Raw genomic sequence first — 19876 nt, forward strand, 5'->3', positions numbered from 1 at the left:
AATAAGTATTGTTGCATCTCTTATACATCTTCCAATATCAATTTTAAGTACAAAATTTTGGTAACAGACTCAGGAGGAAAGACGGAGTGGTGGGCATGAAGGGATTGTGGAGGTGTTGGAACCATCAGAAATATATAGCTTTTGTGTTACAGTTTTTGAAAATTTATCTTGGTATTGATACACTTCCATTAATTAGGTGTGTGTGTGGGGGGGGGGAGGGGGAGGGGGAGGGGGAGGGGGAGAGGGAGAGGGAGAGGGAGAGGGAGAGGGAGAGGGAGAGGGAGAGGGAGAGGGAGAGGGAGAGGGAGAGGGAGAGGGAGAGGGAGAGGGAGAGGGAGAGGGAGAGGGAGAGGGAGAGGGAGAGGGAGAGGGAGAGGGAGAGGGAAAAAGAAAAACAGGAGGGTCCCTGGGAGAAGAGTAATTTACAGGGGATCACTGGGGAGGTTCTGAAATGCTGAAGGTTCTCAGAATGGTTGGAGATGTGAAGATCACCGGTGCTCACTTGTCCTGCTGTGCCGGCTACTGCCAAGTGGCTGCTGTACTTGCACAAGTGAATCTTCTGGATGCCCAGCCTGGGATCATCACTGTATGGATCAAAGCAGCCTACCTGTAAAAACAAACACAGTCTTAACCAATCTACTGCACACAGCTAATGGAAAACCTCCAGACCTGGCGTGGTCCTGACCTCAATATAGCTGGATGTCTCGTGCACTTGAAATACTGCCACTTACTCAGACAAAAGTAAACCCCGTTTCAGAGCCATTGCAGATTTAACTGCACTCCATAAAATTACTGAGAAGACAGACACCCTTGCCTCTTAGGCAAGCTGATAAACAATGTACTCATTTTTCAGTATTTTAATGCTGGTTAGAGCAGCTTTTTTTTTGCCCATTCTTGATTGCCCTTAAGATGCTGGTGGTAGTAGTCTTCCATCTTGAACTACAGGAGTTCAGGTAAAGGTAGTCCCTGACTGTTGGTGAACAAGTTCCAATATTTAGACAATGGACCAGCAATATACGACTTCCAAATTGGAGGGGAGTCTGCAGGTACTGATGCTCCGTGCACCTGTTGCTCAGCTTTCATGGTGGAGTTGATAGGTTCATGAGGTGCTGGTGAACTCAGTAACATCGTTCGTCACGTTTTGCAAATGTTTGGTGAAGGTGCTGATGGTGGGCAGGATACTGGGAAAACGGTGATGTTTACAGTAAATAGGGACAGTAGGAATGACGCAAAAATTTCACATTGACATTCAGCGAGATGATGGTGTGAGTAGGAAAGTTTGTGCTCCACTTCACATTTAGTACGTGCATCCAAAACAAAAGGAGTGGCAGAACCTGAGGCTTCGGAACCATCCAGCCCCCTGGGGTAGATCCATCCGGCCCCCCCGGGGTAGATCCATCCGGCCCCCTGGGGTAGATCCACCCCGCCCCCGCCCCCCGGGGTAGAACCATCCAGCCCCCCCCCGGGGTAGAACCACCCAGCCCCCTGGGGTAGATCCACCCAGGCCCCCCCCCCCCCCGGGGTAGATTCAATGTGCAGGGCTGTGCTCTTCCTGAATCAGGTCTGGGTTTTACTGATGGGCAGGCTTAGAGTTCCCTGCATTGCTGCTGATCCCTAGTTACAGATGCTCCACGTTTTAGTGCAAACAGACAGCTCATACCTTCCTCAGGGGCGGCCACTCATCCTCTGAAGAGTGATTGAGGTTGTCGTTGTGATCGGCATCTGTGACAAATACATTGACTGTGCTGAGTTTATACAAAGGCTTTAGACACACGCCTGATGCATCCCAGAAACGAATCGTCCCATCTTCATGCCTGCAGTGGAAGAGCAAATGACAACACAGACAGTGATGCAGGACAAGTAATTCCAAGAATAGTCATAGTCATACTTTATTGATCCCGGGGGAAATTGGTTTTCGTTACAGCTGCACCTTAAATAATATAGTAATAAAACCATAAATAGTTAAATAGTAATATGTAAATTATGCCAGGAAATAAGTCCAGGACCAGCTTATTGGCTCGGGGTGTCTGACCCTCCACGGGAGGAGTTGTAAAGTTTGATGGCCACAGGCAGGAATGACTTCCTATGACGCTCCGTGTTGCATCTCAGTGGAATGAGTCTCTGGCTGAACGTACTCCTGTGATGAAATTCCATTTTGATCCATGCGGTGACTTGAAAAACGTCAGGTTAGGCATGAAACTACCTATGAGCTCGAGTTGTAACATCTATCCCATATCCTGGGCTGATCCAGCCAGCAATGGCAGAACACTGTCCTCTACCAACAAACTCCAGTCATAAAGCCAACCCAAACATGTGAACTAAAACTGGCTTCTTACCTCACACACTTCCAATGGAGCCTCTATTTAGCACCCAAACCCTTTCTCTCAGCAATTCAAGCAGAGCTCAGACACACTGTCACCATGTGGTATTTGGCTTTGGAGAAAACATTTGAAGGAAGAGTGTTCCCTTCACTTCAATAATAAAAAGCCCACAGGTTCATAGAATTTAGTTTTGCCACTTGTCTATTTTAAATAAGAAAATAAAAGCGCCTTAGGGACAAGACCCAGTGTTTGTAGCTATGCCTAGAAAGTGTCGTCAGAATCACACAGCAAGTGTGTGCTTGGAAATACACATTTCTGTGAGCTTAGGCAGGCTCTACAGACTAACGCAACAAGCTGCCAGATAGAGCTTTTGCCTTTTACATGAGAAGTCACAGCTAGGTCTGACCTGCAGCTGGAGAGAAGTCCATGCGTTCACATTACTAACTTACCAAGTATTCCACTCACTTGCTTGGAGACATTACTGTACACACACTGGTTGCTGTGCCTGTTTATTCAATGGGAGCAGAGTGGCGCAGCCAGTAGGGCTGCTGCCTCAGTGCCAGAGAGCAGGTTTGATCCTGACCTTGGGTACGGGGTACGAGTCTGCTCGTTCTCCCTGCAATCTCATGGGTTTCCTCTGGGACCTCTAGTCTCCTCCCACATGTGGTAGGCTAAATCACTACTGTCAATTGCTCCTAGTGTGTAAGCTGTGTGATAGAACCTGTGGAAAACTTTGAGAATGTTGTGACAATGACCAAGTGTTTAATATGGGATTTGCGTAAATGACTGACTAGTGGTTGGCACTGACTCAGTAAGTCACTGGGCTTTTAGTTCTGATGGAAGTTATATACAAGCCTCCAAACAGTAGTCAGGATGTGGGATACAAATTACAATGGGAGACAGAAAACACACATAAAAAGGACATTATTATAATAATGGGGGATTTGCAGGTAGATTGGGAAAATCAGGTAGGTGCTGAATCCCAAAAGAAATATGTAGAATGCCTACAAAATGGCTTTTTAGAGCAGCTTGTGGTTGAGCCCACTAGGGAAAAGGTGACTCCTGATTGGGTGTTCAGAGGGGACACTAGCAAGGATGACAACAGAACAGCAATGGCTGGAGTTTCTGGGAGAAATTCAGAAGGCACAAGGTAGACACATGCTAAAGAAGCATTCTTAAACGGAGGATGAGGATTACTGTGACTTACAAGGAAAGTCAAAGACAGCATAAAAGTAAAAGAAAAGGCATATAACATAGCAAAAATTAGTGAGAAGCTAGAGGATTGGGAAGCTTATAAAAACCACGAGAAGGCAACTAAAAAGCAACAAGGAGAGAAAAAAAAATTAAATATGAAGGCAAACTACTCTAATATAAAAGAGACATCAAAAGGTTTTTTTGAGATATACATGAAGAGTATAAGGAGAAAGAGAGTGGCTATCTGACCACTGAAAAATGACACTGGAAAGCTAGCAATGGGGGATAAAGAAATGGATGAACTTAAATATTATGCATTAGTCTTTACTGTGGAAGACACCAGCAATATGCCAGAAATTTGAGAATGTGGGGGGACAAAAGTGAAAGTGAAAAGTGAATGCCATTAATAAGGAGAAAAGTCCTTCGGAAGCTGAAAGGTCTGAGGTAGATAAGTCACCTGGACCAGATGGACTGCACACCATTGTTAAAGAGGTAGACTGAAGAAATTGTGGAGGGCATGAGTAGTGATCTTTCAAGAATCACTAAATTCAAATGGTTCCAGAGGACTAGAAAATTGCAAATGTTACTCGACTCTAAGGAAAGCAACGGACAGGAAGCTATAGGTCAGTTAGACTGACTTCAGTGGTGTGGTTGGCAAGATGTTGGAGTTGACTGTTAAAGAGGTGGTTTCTGGGTACTTGGGAGTCACATGATAATATAGGCCAACATCAGCATGGTTTCCTTAAGAGGAAATCTTGCCTGACAAATCTGTTGTATTTCTTTGAGGAAGTAACAGGTAGGATAGGCAAAGGAGAATTAGTGGATGTTAACACGAGGAAGTCTGCAGATGCTGGAATTTCAAGCAATGCTGGTGAACGCAGCAGCCCAGGCAGCATATCTAGGAAGAGGTACAGTCGACATTTCGGGCTGAGACCCTTCGCCAGGACTAACTGAAAGAAGAGCTAGTAAGAGATTTGAAAGTGGGAGGGGGAGAGGGAGATCCAAAATGATAGGAGAAGACAGGAGGGAGAGGGATGAGCTAAGAGCTGGACAGGTGATTGGCAAAAGGGATATGAGAGGATCATGGGACAGGAGGCCTAGGGAGAAAGAAAGGGGGAGGGGGGAACCAGAGGATGGGCAAGGGGTCTAGTGAGGGGGACAGAGGGAGAAGGAGGAGAGAGAGAAAAAGAGTGCATATAAATAAATAAATAACGGATGGGGTACGGTGGGGGTGTGTCTAGGGAGAAAGAAGAGGGGAGGGAACCAGGGGATGGGCAAGGGGTATAGTGGGGGGGAAAGAAGGATGTTGTTTACTTTGATTTTCTGAAGGCCTTTGACAGGGTGCCACATGAGGCTGCTTAACAAGTCAGGAAGTATTACAGGAAAGATGCAGCATCGATAGAAGATCAGCTGAATGACAGGAGGCAAAGAGTGGGAATTAAGGAAGCTTTTTCTGGTTGGCTACCAGTGACCAGTGGTGCTTTGTAGAGGTCAGTGATGGGACTGCTTCTTTGCATGTTATTTGTCAATGACCTGGATGATGGCTTTGTGGCTAAGTTTATGGATGATACAAAGATAAGTAGAGGGGCAAGTAATATTGAGGAAGTGCAGAGGCTACAGAAGGACAGACAGATTGGGAGAATGGGCAAAGAAATGGCAGATGGAATACAGTGTCAGGACGTATATAGTCACGCACTTTGGTAGAAGGAATAAGGACAGACTATACTCTAAATGGGGAGCAAATTCAAATATGGGAGGTGCAAAGGGACGTCCTCATGCTGGATTCCCTAAAGGTTAATAATAATAATAATAATAATACTACTTTGTCCCGATAGTATATCTACAATTGGCATCATCCCAAAGTCACCGCACAATAACACTAAACAATTAGGACTATACAGAGATATTTATGTAAATCTTCAGAAAGCCACAATACTGAACACCAATACAATAGTCTGAAAGTTTCCAGTAATTGAGAAATGAATGTGCTTAGCTATGCCCATGCCTCAGGTTTTCCCAGCATGAGCTGAGAAAAAGACAACAACTTTAATTATAGAGCATTTTCCATACAGATGCTGTAGTTCAATGTGCTTTACAATGGGATAAAAGTACAAACATGAAAATTTTATTATCATGTTTTTTAAAAAAAAAAATCAAAAGATGTTAGTTAAAAGCAAGGTTAAATAAATAGTTGGCATTTAAAATTGTCAACTGAGTCTGCATCCCTTACAGTTTGAATTCAGTTTAGGAGCGTAGTTCGAAAAAGCTGACTTGCCAATTATCTTTTGAGGGAGACTGTTTAAATTTTAGAGACAGGTGGAAGACAACCTGAGAGCTTGTGCAGGATTATAAAACAAAAACAATTGTGAGATGTACTCCAGTCCCAGAGCATTAAGAGCTTTAAAAACAACTTAAAATCAAATCTAAGAGAATCAGAATCAGGTTTATTGTCACCGGCAGGTGACGTAAAATTTGTTAACTTAGCAGCAGTTCAATGCAATACATAATATAGAAGAAAAAAAAAGTAAATCAATTACTGTATATATTGAATAGATTAAAAATCATGCAAAAAAACCCCCCAGAAATAATATATATTAAAAAGTGAGGTAGTGTTCACTGGTTCAATGTCCATTTAGGAATCAGATGGCAGAGGGGAAGAAGCTGTTCCTGAATCGCTGAGTGTGTGCCTTCAGGCTTCTGTACCTCCTACCTGATGGTAGCAGTGAGAAAAGGACATGCCCTGGGTGCTGGAGGTCCTTAATAATGGATGCTGCCTTTCTGAGACACCTCTCCTTGAAGATGTCCTGAGTACTTTGTAGGCTAGTACTCAAGATGGAGCTGACTAGATTTACAACCTTCTGCAGCTTCTTTCAGTTCTGTACAGTAGCCGCCCACCCTGTACCAGACAGTGATGCAGCCTGTAGGAATGCTCTCCACGGTACATCAATAGAAGTTTCTGAGTGTTATTTGTTGACACACCAAATCTCTTCAAATTCCTAATGAAATGTAGTCGCTGTCTTGCCTTCTTTATAACTGCATCGATATATTGATAGGTATTAAATGTTGAGCTATAGTTGATGAAATGCTTCATGACATAGACCACCTGGACAACATATACACCCAAGGCCTTGTGAAGAGCAACTGAGATTGCATCTGTTATTAACCTATTGTGGCAATAGGCAAATTGCAATGGGTCCAGGTTCTTGCTGAGGCAGGAGGTCAGTCTAGTCATGACCAACCTCTCAAAGCATTTCATCACTGTAGGTGTGAGTGCCACCAGCGAAGTCATTAAGACAGCTTACGTTATTCTTCTTAGGCACTGGTATAATTGTTGCCTTTTTGAAGCAAGTGGGAACTTCCGCCCATAGCAGTGAGAGGTTGAAAATGTCCTTGAATACTCCCGCCAGTTAGTTGGCACAGGTTTTCAGAGCTTTACCAGGTACTCCATCGGGACCTTCTGTCCTACAAGGGTTCACTCTCTTTAAAGACAGTCTAACATTGGCCTCTGAGACGGAGATCACAGGGTCATCAGGTGCAGCAGGGATCTTCACAGCTGTAGTTATATTCTCCCTTTCAAAGAGGGTATAGAAGTGTTGAGTTCATCTGGTAGTGAAACATCATTGCTATTCATGCTATTAGGTTTCGCTCTGTAGGAATTAATGTCTTGTAAAGCCTTCAAGAGTTGTCATACATCTGATGTCGCCTCCAACTTTGTTCGAAGTTGTCTCTTCGCCCTTGAAATAGCCCTCCACAAATCATACCTGGTTTTCTGGTACAGACTGGGTCACCAGACTTGAATGCCACAGATCTAGCCTCCAGCAGACGACGTACCTCCTGGTTCATCCATGGCTTTTGGTTTGGGAATGTACAGTAAGAGATACAGGAAGCCAAATCAGAGCAGCTGGGATGGGAGTGATATGTTCCTTCATCCTGGTTTCAGTTAAAAGTCTAGCAGGGATGGTCTGAATGAGTTGAAGTTTGTCAATAGATTGCTTTGGAAGGCCAGTAAAAAGAGCATTGCAGTAATCTAGTCTATTCGATATAAAGGCATGAATTAGTTTTTCAGCATGACAGAAATGGATGCACCTTTGCAATATTTCCTAAGTGTAAAAATGCTGTTCTGGTCAGTTTCTTTATAGGGATTTAAAATTCAGATCTGAATCAAAGATAATACTGAAGCTAGCTAATGCCCCACCTCCCCCTCGTACACCATCCGTTATTTATTTTTATACACACATTCTTTCTCTCATTCTCCTTTTTCTCCCTCTGACTATACCCCTTGCCCATCCTCTGGGTTCCCCCCCACCTTGTCTTTCTCCCCAGACCTCCTGTCCCATGATCCTCTCATATCCCCTTTGCCAATCACCTGTCCAGCTCTTGGCTCCATCCTTCCCCCTCCTGTCTTCTCCTATCATTTTGGATCTCCCCCTCCCCCTCTCAAATTTCTTACTAGCTCTTCCTTCAGTTAGTCCTGACGAAGGGTCTCGGCCCGAAACGTCGACTGTACCTCTTCCTAGAGATGCTGCCTGGCCTGCTGCGTTCACCAGCAACTTTGATGTGTGTTGACTGAAGCTAGCTACTGATTTTACAAGGGGAGCCAGGTTCCCAAGTTTATCGATAAGTTTATCCCTTTTAGCTTTGGGATCAACTAGAAGTATTTCAGTTTTATCTTCATTTGGTTTTAGGAAATTACAATAAACAAATGAATGAGCAGTAGTTATACCAGAAGTCAGAGAAGATGGGGTGTTATCATCAGGCTCAGAGATATACAAATGTGTGTCATCTACATCAGTGGTCCCCAACCTTTTGCGTACCGCGGACCAGTTTAATATTGACAATACTTGACAATATTCTTGTGGACCGGCCGACGGGGGGGGCGGCGGGGTGTTCAAGTTCAACAGTGGGCGTGACAGGGAGTGAGGAAAGGTAAAGCTGACTCATGTTGTTTCCTCGCGGCCCGGTGGTCGGGGACCACTGATCTACATACTGTGGAAATCAAGTTGAGATGGTGGTAAGGAAGACAAAAGAAACCCTAGCATTAATTTCAAGAGGACTGGAACGTAAGAGCAAGGTTTGTAATGCTGAGGCTTTAACAAGGCATTGGTCAGGCCACACGGCATATTGTGAGCAGTTCTGCACCATTTATCTAAGAAGGGGTGTGGTGGCATTGGAGAGGACCCACAGGAGGTTCATGCGAATGATCCCGGGAAGGAAAGGATTAGCGTCTGAGGAACACTTGTCGGCGCTGGGAAATGATCCCGGGAAGGTTCATGCGAATGATCCCGGGAAGGAAAGGATTAGCATCTGAGGAACACTTGTTGGCTCTGGATGCGTACATGCTGCAGCTAAGAATGAGGGGGAGCTCACTGAAACCTAAATATTGGAAGGCCTAGATAGAGTGAACATGGAGAGGATGTTTCCCAAGGCACAGGAATCTAAGACCAGAGGACACAGCCTTAGAATAGGAGGACATCCTCTTAGAACAGATGAGGAGAAATTTCATTAGCCAGGGGATGATGAATCTGTAGGATTCATTGCCAGAGATGGCAGTTAAGGCCAAGTTATTGGGCATATTTAAAACAGAATTTGATAGGTTCTTGATCAGTCCGGGAGGGCGTCAGGGAGAAGGCAGGAGAATGGGTTTGAGAGGGATAATGAATCTGCCGTGATCAAATGGTGGAGCTGGCCAATTCCACTCAGCCTTGTGGTCTTATATCTGTGTTGCATCCCTTTAACATGTACTGAGCTTTCAAATACCTCACAGGAACGAACTTCAATGAAAAAGACGTAATCTAGGCACATTAGACTCAGCATCACTGTGCAAGGTCCCATTCAGCTGAAGACCTTTGATAGTCTGGCCTTACCCTGTGAGGAGGAGGTCCCTTTGCAGAGGTTCAGGAGCAGTGCTGTACCCACCATCGATAGGCCACGGCTGGAAAGACAATAGAAACGAGCAGCAATAATTCAAGCATCTTCCTGACACCTACTTTCATGTGGATTTTACGAACAATTTCACCATGTCACACTACAGAGAGTGGAAGGCACAGCTCAGCACATCACAGAAACCCGTCTCCCCTCCATGGGCTGATCCTGCTGGCTGCTTCATGAGGCAGTGAGAAATGTAGACAAAGACCACGTCCACCCCAGATATTCTCTCTTCACTGGGCTGGAGATACAAATGCCTGAAAACGTGGCCCACCAGGCTCAAAGACAGTTCAACCCACTGTTATAAGACTATTTAATGGTTCTGTAGTTTAATACCTTGACTTCAGCCTCACAATTTACCTTGTTATGATATTGCACCTTATTGTCTACCTACACTATGCTTTCTTTGTAGCTATTGCACTTTATTCTGTACGCTTTTATTGTTTTGCCTTGCACCATCTCAATGCACTATGTAATGAACTGATCTGTATGAACAGGATGTAGGACAAGCTTTTCACTACATCAGTACACGTACATTAACAATAATAAACCAATTCCAATGTCGGCAGTGACCTCCTTCACCAGCAGAGGGCTCTTTGCCCAGATTCCCCAGTCTAAGCATTGCCTGTGCTTAACCTGCATTCACATGCCCCTAATTTACACACTGCCCTTTTAGACATGCCCAGCAAATTAATTAGATGAAACTAGAGTTTTATCCTATATAAACCTGGCCCCACAAACCCACCAGTTCCCCTACACAACTACATCATCACCAGCCTAAATTAGTGTTAAAACCTCCACATCCCACTCATCATGACACCACGCAGCTCCTCTTTATTGCCTCCAAAGTCCACATTCTCTCCAGGCCAACTATCACACTCACCTCAGCACAAACTAATCCCAACACCAAACCCCTTTGCAGTAGCTCCTCGCCAGCCAAATGCCCCATGATTTCTCCCTAACACAGCCTCTCTCCCCCATTTGGTGCTCTGTGAGGACATATCAATTACCTGTTCTGGGACCTCACTTCTCTTAAATGTTAAAATCAAACACTTGTGCTGGCAGGTCGTTTCACACTCTCACCACCCTGAGTGAAAAGTTCCCCTCATTTTCCCCTTAAACATTTCATCTTTCATCCTTAACCCAAAGCCTCTAATTGTAGTCTTAACCAACCTCAGTGAAAAAAGCACATCCTATCTATACCCCTCAATTTTGTATAGATCTATCAAATCTCCCCTCAGTTTTTTATGCTCTAGGGAATAAAGTCCGAACCTATTCAGCCTTTCCCTATAACTCAGGTCCTCATGTCCCAGATACATCCTTGTAAATAACGATGAGTGAGTGCAGAGAAAATTTACATCTTTCCTGTAAGCAGGTGACCAAAACTGCACATAGTACTCCAAATTAGTCCTCACCAATGTCTTGTACAACTTCAATACAATATCCTATTTGCTGTTTTCAATACATTGATTTATCAAGGCCAATGTTCCAAAAGCTTTCTTTATAACCCTATCTATCTATGAAGCCACTTTCAATGAATTATGGATCTGTACTCCCAGATCCCTCTGTCCTACTGCTCGCCGTCTATGACCCATGTTTGGACCTCCGAAAGTGCAACACCTTACACTTATTTGCATTAAATTCTATTCGCCATTTTTCCAGCTGGTCCAGATCTTTGACCGTCTTTCCCGCTGTCCACTGCATCCCCAATCTTGGTGTCATCCACAAATGTGCTGATCCACTTTACCACATTATCATCCAGATCGTTGATATAGATGGCAACCAACAGTGAATCCAGCAGCACACCACCAATCACATCCTGAATGTCAATTGACTGAACCTTCTTGACCAACTTCCCATGCAAGACCTTGTCAAAGGCATTACTAAAGTCCACGTAGACAACATAAACCGCCTCGCCTTCATGAACTTTCCTGGAAACTTCCTTGAAAAACTCTAAAATTGGATAGACACAACCTGCCACGCACAAAGCCATGTTGACTATCGAGAACCGGGAGCTGGAGTCCCCAGGGCAGTAATACATTGAGCTCAATGCTGACTGGCAACCCCTGCAACTCTGCTGGTACAAAATTATATCTGTCTCTGCCATTCCTTTGGATTCATCAGCTGCATGGAGAGGGGAAGCCTGTAGCATGGGCAACAACTTGCTCTCTATCTAGCTTGTGTATCATATAAACAGTTGGCAAGCAACATCCATGGTTGACCCTGACCAATGAAGAGAAAAGACCTTCCAATAGCTTTCCCACTACTGATGTCAGGTGCACAGGCCTTTAATTTCCTGGCTTATTTTTAGAGCCTTTCTTAAACAACGGAACAACATTGAAAACCTCCCACCCGCCGGCACCTCACCTGTGGCTAAGGATATTTTAACTCTCTCTGTTAAAGCCCCTGCAGTTTTTGCACTAGCCTTCCACAGGATCTGAGGGAACAGCTTGCTAGGTCCTGGGGAATTATCCATCCCAACTAGCTTCAAGATAGCAGACAGCATCTCCCTGGTAATCCATGACATCACTGCTTCACTGCCTCACATCCAGAGAATGTTTCTATCGCTCGAGTAAATACAGACGCAAAAAAATCCATTCAAGATCTCTTTGCCCCCACCCCCCATGTCTTTTGGCTCCACACATAATTACCACTTTGATCTTCCAATGGACCAATTTTGTCCCTTGTAATACATTTGCTCTTAATGTATCTGTAGAAGCTCTTAGGATCTTCCTTCACCTTATCTGCTAGAGCAATCCAATGCCTCCTTTTAGACCTGATTTTCTTAAGCGTTCTGGTGCATTTCTTATTCTCCAGAACCTCATTTGTTCCTGCCTGCCTAGACCTGCTGTATACTTTTTTCTTAACCCAGGCCTCAATATCTGTCAAAAAAAAAAAACAAGGGTCCTTAAAACTGTTATCCTTGCCTTTTATTCCAATGGGAACATACAAACTCTTGTACTGCCAAAATTTCTGGCACAGACTTAATCATCCCACTACCAAGTACACCCTTACCAGATCCCTTCTGATACCATCAAAATTGGCCTTTCTTCAATTTAGAATTTCAACCCAAGGATCAGACCTATCCTTTTCCATAACTACCTCGAGACTAATGGCATTATGATCATATGGTGCAAAGTGTTTCCCTGCACAAACCTCAGCCACCCACCCTGTCGCATTCCCTAATAGGAGATCCAGTATCACACTTTCTAGTTGGGACTTCTATGTACTGATTAATGAAACTTTCCTGAACACATTTGACAAACTCTTTCCCATCTAGCCCTTTTACAGTATGGTAGTTTCAGTCAATATGTGAAAAGTTAAAATCACTTACTATAACAACCATCTGTTTCTTGCAACAGTCTGCAATCTCTCTACGACTTTGCTCTAAATCCCGTGGTCTGTTAGATGGTCTATAATATAATTCTGTTAACCTTTCTTATTCCTCAGTTCTATCCATAAAGCCTCACCAGACGAGCTCGCCAGTCTGTTCTAACCAAACACTGCTGTGACATTTTCTCTGACTAGTAATGCCATCCCTCTTGCTCTTTCATGTCTAAAACAATGAAACCCCAGAATACTGAGCCACCAATCCTGCCCTTTCTGCAATCACGTCTCACTAGCGGCTACAATGTCATAACCCACATGCCAATCCACACCCTTAGCTTATCTGCCTTTCCTACAATATTCCTTGTATTGAAATTGCCACTCATCATGTTTAAAGCATTACTCATCCATAAAAAATGATCATCCCCGTGCATATAGTGTACACATACATACATATAGTGTATACACTCACAATAGTAAACACCAAACCATAGGTTATCAAAATACCTTTCAAGCATTTGCAATCCCCTTCCACTGAATTATTTACCCATCTGCACCAGTTGTCTCCAATTCCAGACTAAGGATTTTGGTTCCTCTAAGTTTCTCTTTTTTTGACATTCTCCAACTTTCAGCTTCCAGTTTTCTGTGTCAAGACTCTCAATGGTTCAGTGGTAAGCTCTTATTTGATTACACCCCCCCTTGCCCGAAAGACCTTCGTCAACAGCTCAGTATTGTCTACAAAGGCTAGTGGGTGCATTAGCTGGCAGTTTCAGTTAAATGACCACAGAAGAGCCTCCTTTTCTTGAAGTACCACTATCACTCCTTCCTCCCCAAAAGGGTATGCCATGAAGCTGTACCTTGCTGGAGTAGTGGGTGGTCTGTTTGCTGCCTGCAGCAATAATTCTCTCCCAGAGTTTAATGGGAATGTTGGAGACATGGTGGGAACAGGTTATTGCTGAGCAGTGGAGAGGTATCAGGTATGGAGACTGTATCACTGGCCATGAAGGCGTCTTTAGGTCGATGGCTACCAGCTCCTCCTCTGCTAGAACCAGCAGAGCACTTGGGTCATCGCAATCTAGGAAAAACAAGATGGAGATTTCAAGGAGAAGCACATTCTCATGATATCAACAATAATAGTGGGACTAAATAAACCATCACCACCCTCCATATGTACAGCAATAGAAACATCGATTGCGGCAACTAAAGAATTGAAATCACTAGCCATTTCTGTAAGTCCATTGGAATAAACATCAGGGGTGACCATTACCTGGAGCTCAGGCAAAGCTGAACATGGAACTTTGGGAGCATTTGGACAACAGGTCTTTCATACCACATCTTTCAACTGTGAATACCAGTCACTAACTTGCAGGGATAAATCTAATATGAAGTCAAGGCAAAGGGAGTGGTCTTAGTGACCTCGAAACTGCCAGCTACAACATTTTCAATGGATTAACTTGGCATAATCTGCCCACCTGTTTCATTACCCCAATGTTACAAGAGAACCTATTTCAGCAGAGACAAACAATTTCTAAAGTTTCTACATACCCTGGTTTCAACCTGTTCATTTACACTCACTACATTAAATGATGTCTTTGTCTTTTAAACAAAGCAAATTTAAACCTCTGTAACACACACAAAATGTTAGTAGAACACAGCAGGCCAGACAGCATCCATAGAAAGAAGCACAGTTGACGTTTCGAGACCCTTTGTCAGGACTAACTGAAAGAAGAGATAGTAAGAGATTTGAAAGTGTGGGGGGATGGGGGGGGAGACTCAAAACGATAGAGGACAGGAGGGGGAGGGATAGAGCCAGGAGCTGGAAAGTTGATTGGCAAAAGGGATACAAGGTTGGAGAAGGGAGAGGATCATGGGACGGGAGGCCCAGGGAGAAAGAAAGGGGGAGGGGAGTGCCAGAGGAAGACGGAGAGCAGCAAGGAGTAATTGTGAGAGGGACAGAGAGAGAAAAAAAAGAGGAAAAGGAAAAAATAAAAAATAATAAATAAATAAGGGATGAGGCAAGAACGGGAGGAGGGGCATCAACAGAAGCCAGAGAAGTCAATGTTCATGCCATCAGGCTGGAGGCCACCTAGACGGAATATAAGGTGTTGTTCCTCCAACCTGAGTGTGGCTTCATCTTTACAGTAGAGGAGGCCATGGATAACCTCTGCAGGTTTAACTAATGTGGCAAAATTAAGGGCTATAACAATACTTGGTTTTACATAAGCAAATGCTAACATTTACAGCTGTCAAAAACAAGTATGAAGATAACCAAGTATTGTGAAGACCTAACTAGCAAGAAACAATTTTCTTCATTTGAGGCACACAAACTAATGGGGAGAATTAACCTGTAGTCTTGCTTGCTTGTGACAAAACAAAGAACCATATAACAAGTACAGCACGGAAACAGGCCATCTCGGCCCTTCTAGTCTGTGCCGAACTCTTACTCTCACCTAGTCCCACCGACCTGCACTCAGCCCATAACCCTCCATTCCTTTCCTGTCCATATATCTATCCAATTTAACTTTAAATGACAACATTGAACCTGCCTCAACCACTTCTGCTGGAAACTCGTTCCACACAGATACCACTCTCTGAGTAAAGAAGTTCCCCCTCATGTTATCCCTAAACTTTTGGCCTTTAACTCTCATGTCCTCTTGTTTGAATCTCTCCTATTCTGAATGGAAAAAGCCTATCCACGTCAACTCTATCTATCCCCCTCATACTTTTAAATACCTCTATCAAGTCCTTCCTCAACCTTCTACGCTCCAAAGAATAAAGACCCAACTTGTTCAACCTTTCTCTGTAACTTAGGTGCTGAAATCCAGGTAACATTCTAGTAAATCTTCTCTGTACTCTCTCTATTTTGTTGACATCTTTCCTATAATTCAGTGACCAGAACTGTACACAATACTCCAAATTTGGCCTTACCAATGCCTTGTACAATTTTAACATTACATCCCAACTCCTATACTCAATGCTCTGATTAATAAAGGCCAGCAAACCAAAAGCTTTCTTCACCACCCTGTCCACATGAGATTCCACCTTCAGGGAACTATGCACCATTATTCCTAGATCCCTCTGTTCTACTGCATTCTTCAATGCCCTACCATTTACCATGTATGTCCTATTTTGATTAGTCGTACCAAAATGTAGCACCCCACATTTATCAGCATTAAACTCCATCTGCCATCTTTCAGCCCACTCTTCTAACTGGCCTAAATCTCGGGGCGGCTGGAGACACTCGCTAAAAGAGAGAGCGCATGGTCTCCAGAATGAAACAGACGCTGTATATGTTTGTATTTTTTTTAATCAACAGTTTTCACCATATGATGTTACTGTGGAAGAATGCACAGTAAATGGTTAACTTTACTACGACTGTCTTATTGGCTCCGGTTTAACTTGGTGTTTAGTAAGAGTTTCAACTCACTGCACGAGAACACTACAGTATAGAACAATAGAACAAAGAACAACAAACAACACTATAGAACAACGGAAAAAGGCAGCAAACCCAATACAAGCAGTTGAGAGTGTTTATATAGTGATTTCCTTCGGGAAAGACTCTGTGTCTTGAGGATGTTCGGATTTGAGCTGCCACCTGTTCTGTGGTCTATCGGCAGCGCTAATGTTACTGACGGCTCAGCTACTCGGAGTGGATCTTTTATATTTCCTCATTCAGAGTGGCTCCAAAGGAGATTCAGCAGAAGGCACTTAACAAGTACAAGTTAAATCATATTATAGACTAATTAAGGAGGACAAAACAAAACTTTGCCACTGATTTGTATATAGACAAGCAAGGCCACTTACCAGATTCTGATCCACCTTCATCAACAACAAAGAAATCAATAACTCGAGAGGTGAAGTCAAATGCAATCTGCTTGGACCCATGTAAAACAGAAACACAGTGCCGGTCACCGTAGCTGGCACGAGGCATTCCTCCTTTGAAAATGACGAATGGAGCCCTGTAAAAAATATTTCCTCCTGCTCATGAATCTACTTCAGTGCTACATTACAAGACAGCAGTGACCATGGCACAGACTTACTACAATGCATCTCACCCCACTACCACAAGCAATGTTCTGTTTAAAATATCTGTACTATCACTGTCTGTTCAATCCCACACGCTTTTTACAAGGAACATTTTGTTTATTCTTCATTTTCCCAAAAACCTTAATATTGTCATCAAGTTTTGTCTCAGTACCTCTCTCAGTCATTCGACAGACTGCCGAAAAGCTGTTCGGGATACTCCTCTTAGGGAAAAAAGTATCATTCACAATTTTCAGGTACTTCAGTAGGATCGAAAAATTCTGACCAGAACCTCCACAAAAGCCACCCTTACATATTCATGTTACAAGCCACCAGGAGCATAGGACAAAGTGATTTTCATACCTTCAGCAGGTACTGAGTTAAGTACCTCCAGCAGTTTGTAAATCTATCTGGCATTATTACTTTTCCATCCTGTCCTACTTTTTGATGATCTGAAATCAAAGGAATTTGGAGGAAATGCTGGAAATTTGGAATGAAAATGTTGGAAGTGGCTATTATCTGATTTGTTAAACACTTACATTAAGGCCCAAAGGTTGTAATGTGCCTTGCTGGATGATTGTGTGCTCTCATTGGGCTCGGTTCAAATAGTTTAGAACGGGCAGGCAGTGTGAAACTGACTGGGGCAAGTGACAACAGTCAGAAGTATAGGGATTATATGAACAGAAATAATATTTAAAACAGCAACTTGCTCCGTAAGAGGTGAAATACCACATCTAAGGTAGCACATTTAAATTACTGGTTCATGCAGGAAGTGCTGGGGGATCGCGATGGTGAGCAGACAGCAGATAGAAGCAGAGATTCTGTAGTTACATGGGATGCTATGTTATCTACCCCTAGGGTTCATATTTTCTGTGCACTGTCACTTTAAAATGTTGGGAGAATGAAACTGACTTTTGGACACTGTTTGCAGGGGGGGGAGGGGGGAGGGAGATGGAGTTATTTGATGGAAAATAATGCTATGGTTTCTCTGCAGCTTGTTTTGAATATACAAGGACACACAGGCACACACAGTTAGAGTTAAGATGGATTTGGTCAATGGAAGACACCGGTGAGTCGGTCGCTGGTTTAAACTTTCAGCAGCCCAAAAGGGGTGAGTTGAGATCGATCCTGAGTATTGATAAATGACTCTCACAAGTTTTCTGCAACTAGAACAAGTTTGTAGGAAGAGAAGAGAGGAGAGATAGGTTTGAAACAGAAGAAACCTAGGGACAAAGAGATCACTGTTTGGACTCTCTCTCTAAGTAGCCCATGAGGGTGAGGTAGTTTCCATTCGACTACAAAAGTGTGATTGTCACATAGTTAATCCACAGCAGTGGGTTCTCTGGTGAGGGGGAAACCTTTGTGAATACCACTGGTGTATTTACCCTTTGCCTGGGTGTGGTAGTTCACTGAAGAAGGCACCCGTGGCAAATCACTGTTGGAGCTATTTCATATGTTGTGGAACTGGATAAGTGGCTATCACGTTGTGTGTTTGGGGAATCCTTGTGGAATCTACCAGTGGGTCGACCCTTGCCTGGGTGGGGGTTCCCTTGAACAGGGTCCCCTTTGTGATAAGCTACTGTTGGTGATAATCCATACGTGGATTTTGTTTGAGTGTCCTGTGGCCACCACTTTGAGATGTCCCGTAGCTGAATTCGGGGGTGGTACCACTTGTGTTGAAAGGATATTCGTTGAAGATCACTGTTGTTGATATTTCGTGTGTGAAGTGGACAACTTCAGAGATAAAACCTACTACTATTGTTATCTTGTATTGCTGTCATGGAATCTGTGGAATATCGATGTAATTGCCTTCCCACAACATTCGCCTTTGGATTACAAACATCTCGCATTAATTAACCTGTGCATCTGAACTGAACCTTCGTAAGGCTGCATCACTTACCACCTAAGCTTGAAGGAGTTTGGGTTTTATATTTCCACACCTATATATGCATAAACTCTGCTAACCTGTTTGATTTATCTGGTTTTATGTTACTTTATCACGTAGTTACTAATAAAATACAATTAGTTAACAGCAAAAGCAGACTCCAGGTGTGTTGCATTTCTGCCGGTTCTTTTAGCCCGTTACGGGGTACGCAACATGCTATTTAATACTTAGTGATACAGCTAAGTGGGAGGTGGGGTGGAGGCAAGTCTCTGCCAAAGGGGGAGTAAGGTGCTCCTCGACTCCACTAGCCTGCAGGGTGCAGCATGCCCGGCTTAGGGTCACATGAAGCATGGGAGGTGGTGCTGGATGGTCATATGAGCAGCTGGTTATGTGATCACTGACACCAGGCAGACAATCTCTGAAGGAGTATTGTTAATGGTTGGGGTCACCTACTTGTAAAGACACTGGCCAGAGAAGGCAATGGCAAACCATTTCTGTAGAAAAATTTGTCAAGAACATTCATAGTCATGGATAGAAACCATGATTGATTGCCTACATCATATGACATAGCACGTAGTGGAAATGAGCTGAGTAACCCCTTAGAGCCACAACACCCCAGCAATCTCGGACAAACCTGATTAACCCTAACCTAATCACGGGACAATTTACAATGACCCTTCCTGGTACGTCTTTGACCGTGGGAGGAAACAGGAGGACTGGAGAAAACCCATGCATTCCACTGGGAGGATGTACAGAGACTTCTTATAGAATGGCACCAGAATTGAGCTCTGTAGGCCCTGGAGCTGTAATAGTGACACGCTAACCGCTACACTACAGTGGTGCCCATGGAGTGGAGCAGGTATTGATAGAGATCCAGAGAATCTGGTTGAGAGAGGGAAGAAGGGGGCGAGGAATTCAGACTGGAGGACCTTCTCCACCTGCTTAAATTTTAAAACCGGTCCTCTTTATTTCCATTCCTGAACAAAGGTCATCCACCCAAAAACCATCTTTCCAAAACCCATTCTGACAAATTATGCCAAGAGTTCAATTTTTTATTTATTTTAGGTTTCCAATTGGGTGGAGTGGGGACAGGGAGGGAAGGAAGTAGTATATGTTGTTCGTCCATTGTTGATGTCGATGAAGACCTTGTCGATGAAGGTCCTGACGAAGGGTCTCGGCCCGAAATGTCGACTGTACCTCT

At 43.7% G+C, this 19876-nt stretch overlaps 1 protein-coding gene across 7 annotated transcripts in view; it reads right to left on the minus strand.

The window, feature by feature from the left end:
- llgl2 (LLGL scribble cell polarity complex component 2) overlaps window positions 1–19876 on the minus strand; it is a 192734-nt gene that overhangs the window by 23799 nt on the left and 149059 nt on the right. For all 7 annotated transcript variants that reach the window (XM_072241940.1, XM_072241941.1, XM_072241944.1 and 4 more), the window contains 5 exons: window positions 16572–16726; window positions 13625–13842; window positions 9380–9447; window positions 1661–1814; window positions 503–607 (listed from right to left, as the gene is read on the minus strand). In XM_072241940.1, coding sequence (XP_072098041.1) covers window positions 503–607; window positions 1661–1814; window positions 9380–9447; window positions 13625–13842; window positions 16572–16726 — 700 coding nt within the window. The remainder of the gene's footprint in view (window positions 1–502; window positions 608–1660; window positions 1815–9379; window positions 9448–13624; window positions 13843–16571; window positions 16727–19876) is intronic.

The sequence above is a fragment of the Mobula birostris genome, chromosome 24, assembly GCF_030028105.1.
Source record: "Mobula birostris isolate sMobBir1 chromosome 24, sMobBir1.hap1, whole genome shotgun sequence".
In the NCBI taxonomy this organism is placed as follows: Eukaryota; Metazoa; Chordata; class Chondrichthyes; order Myliobatiformes; family Myliobatidae; genus Mobula; species Mobula birostris.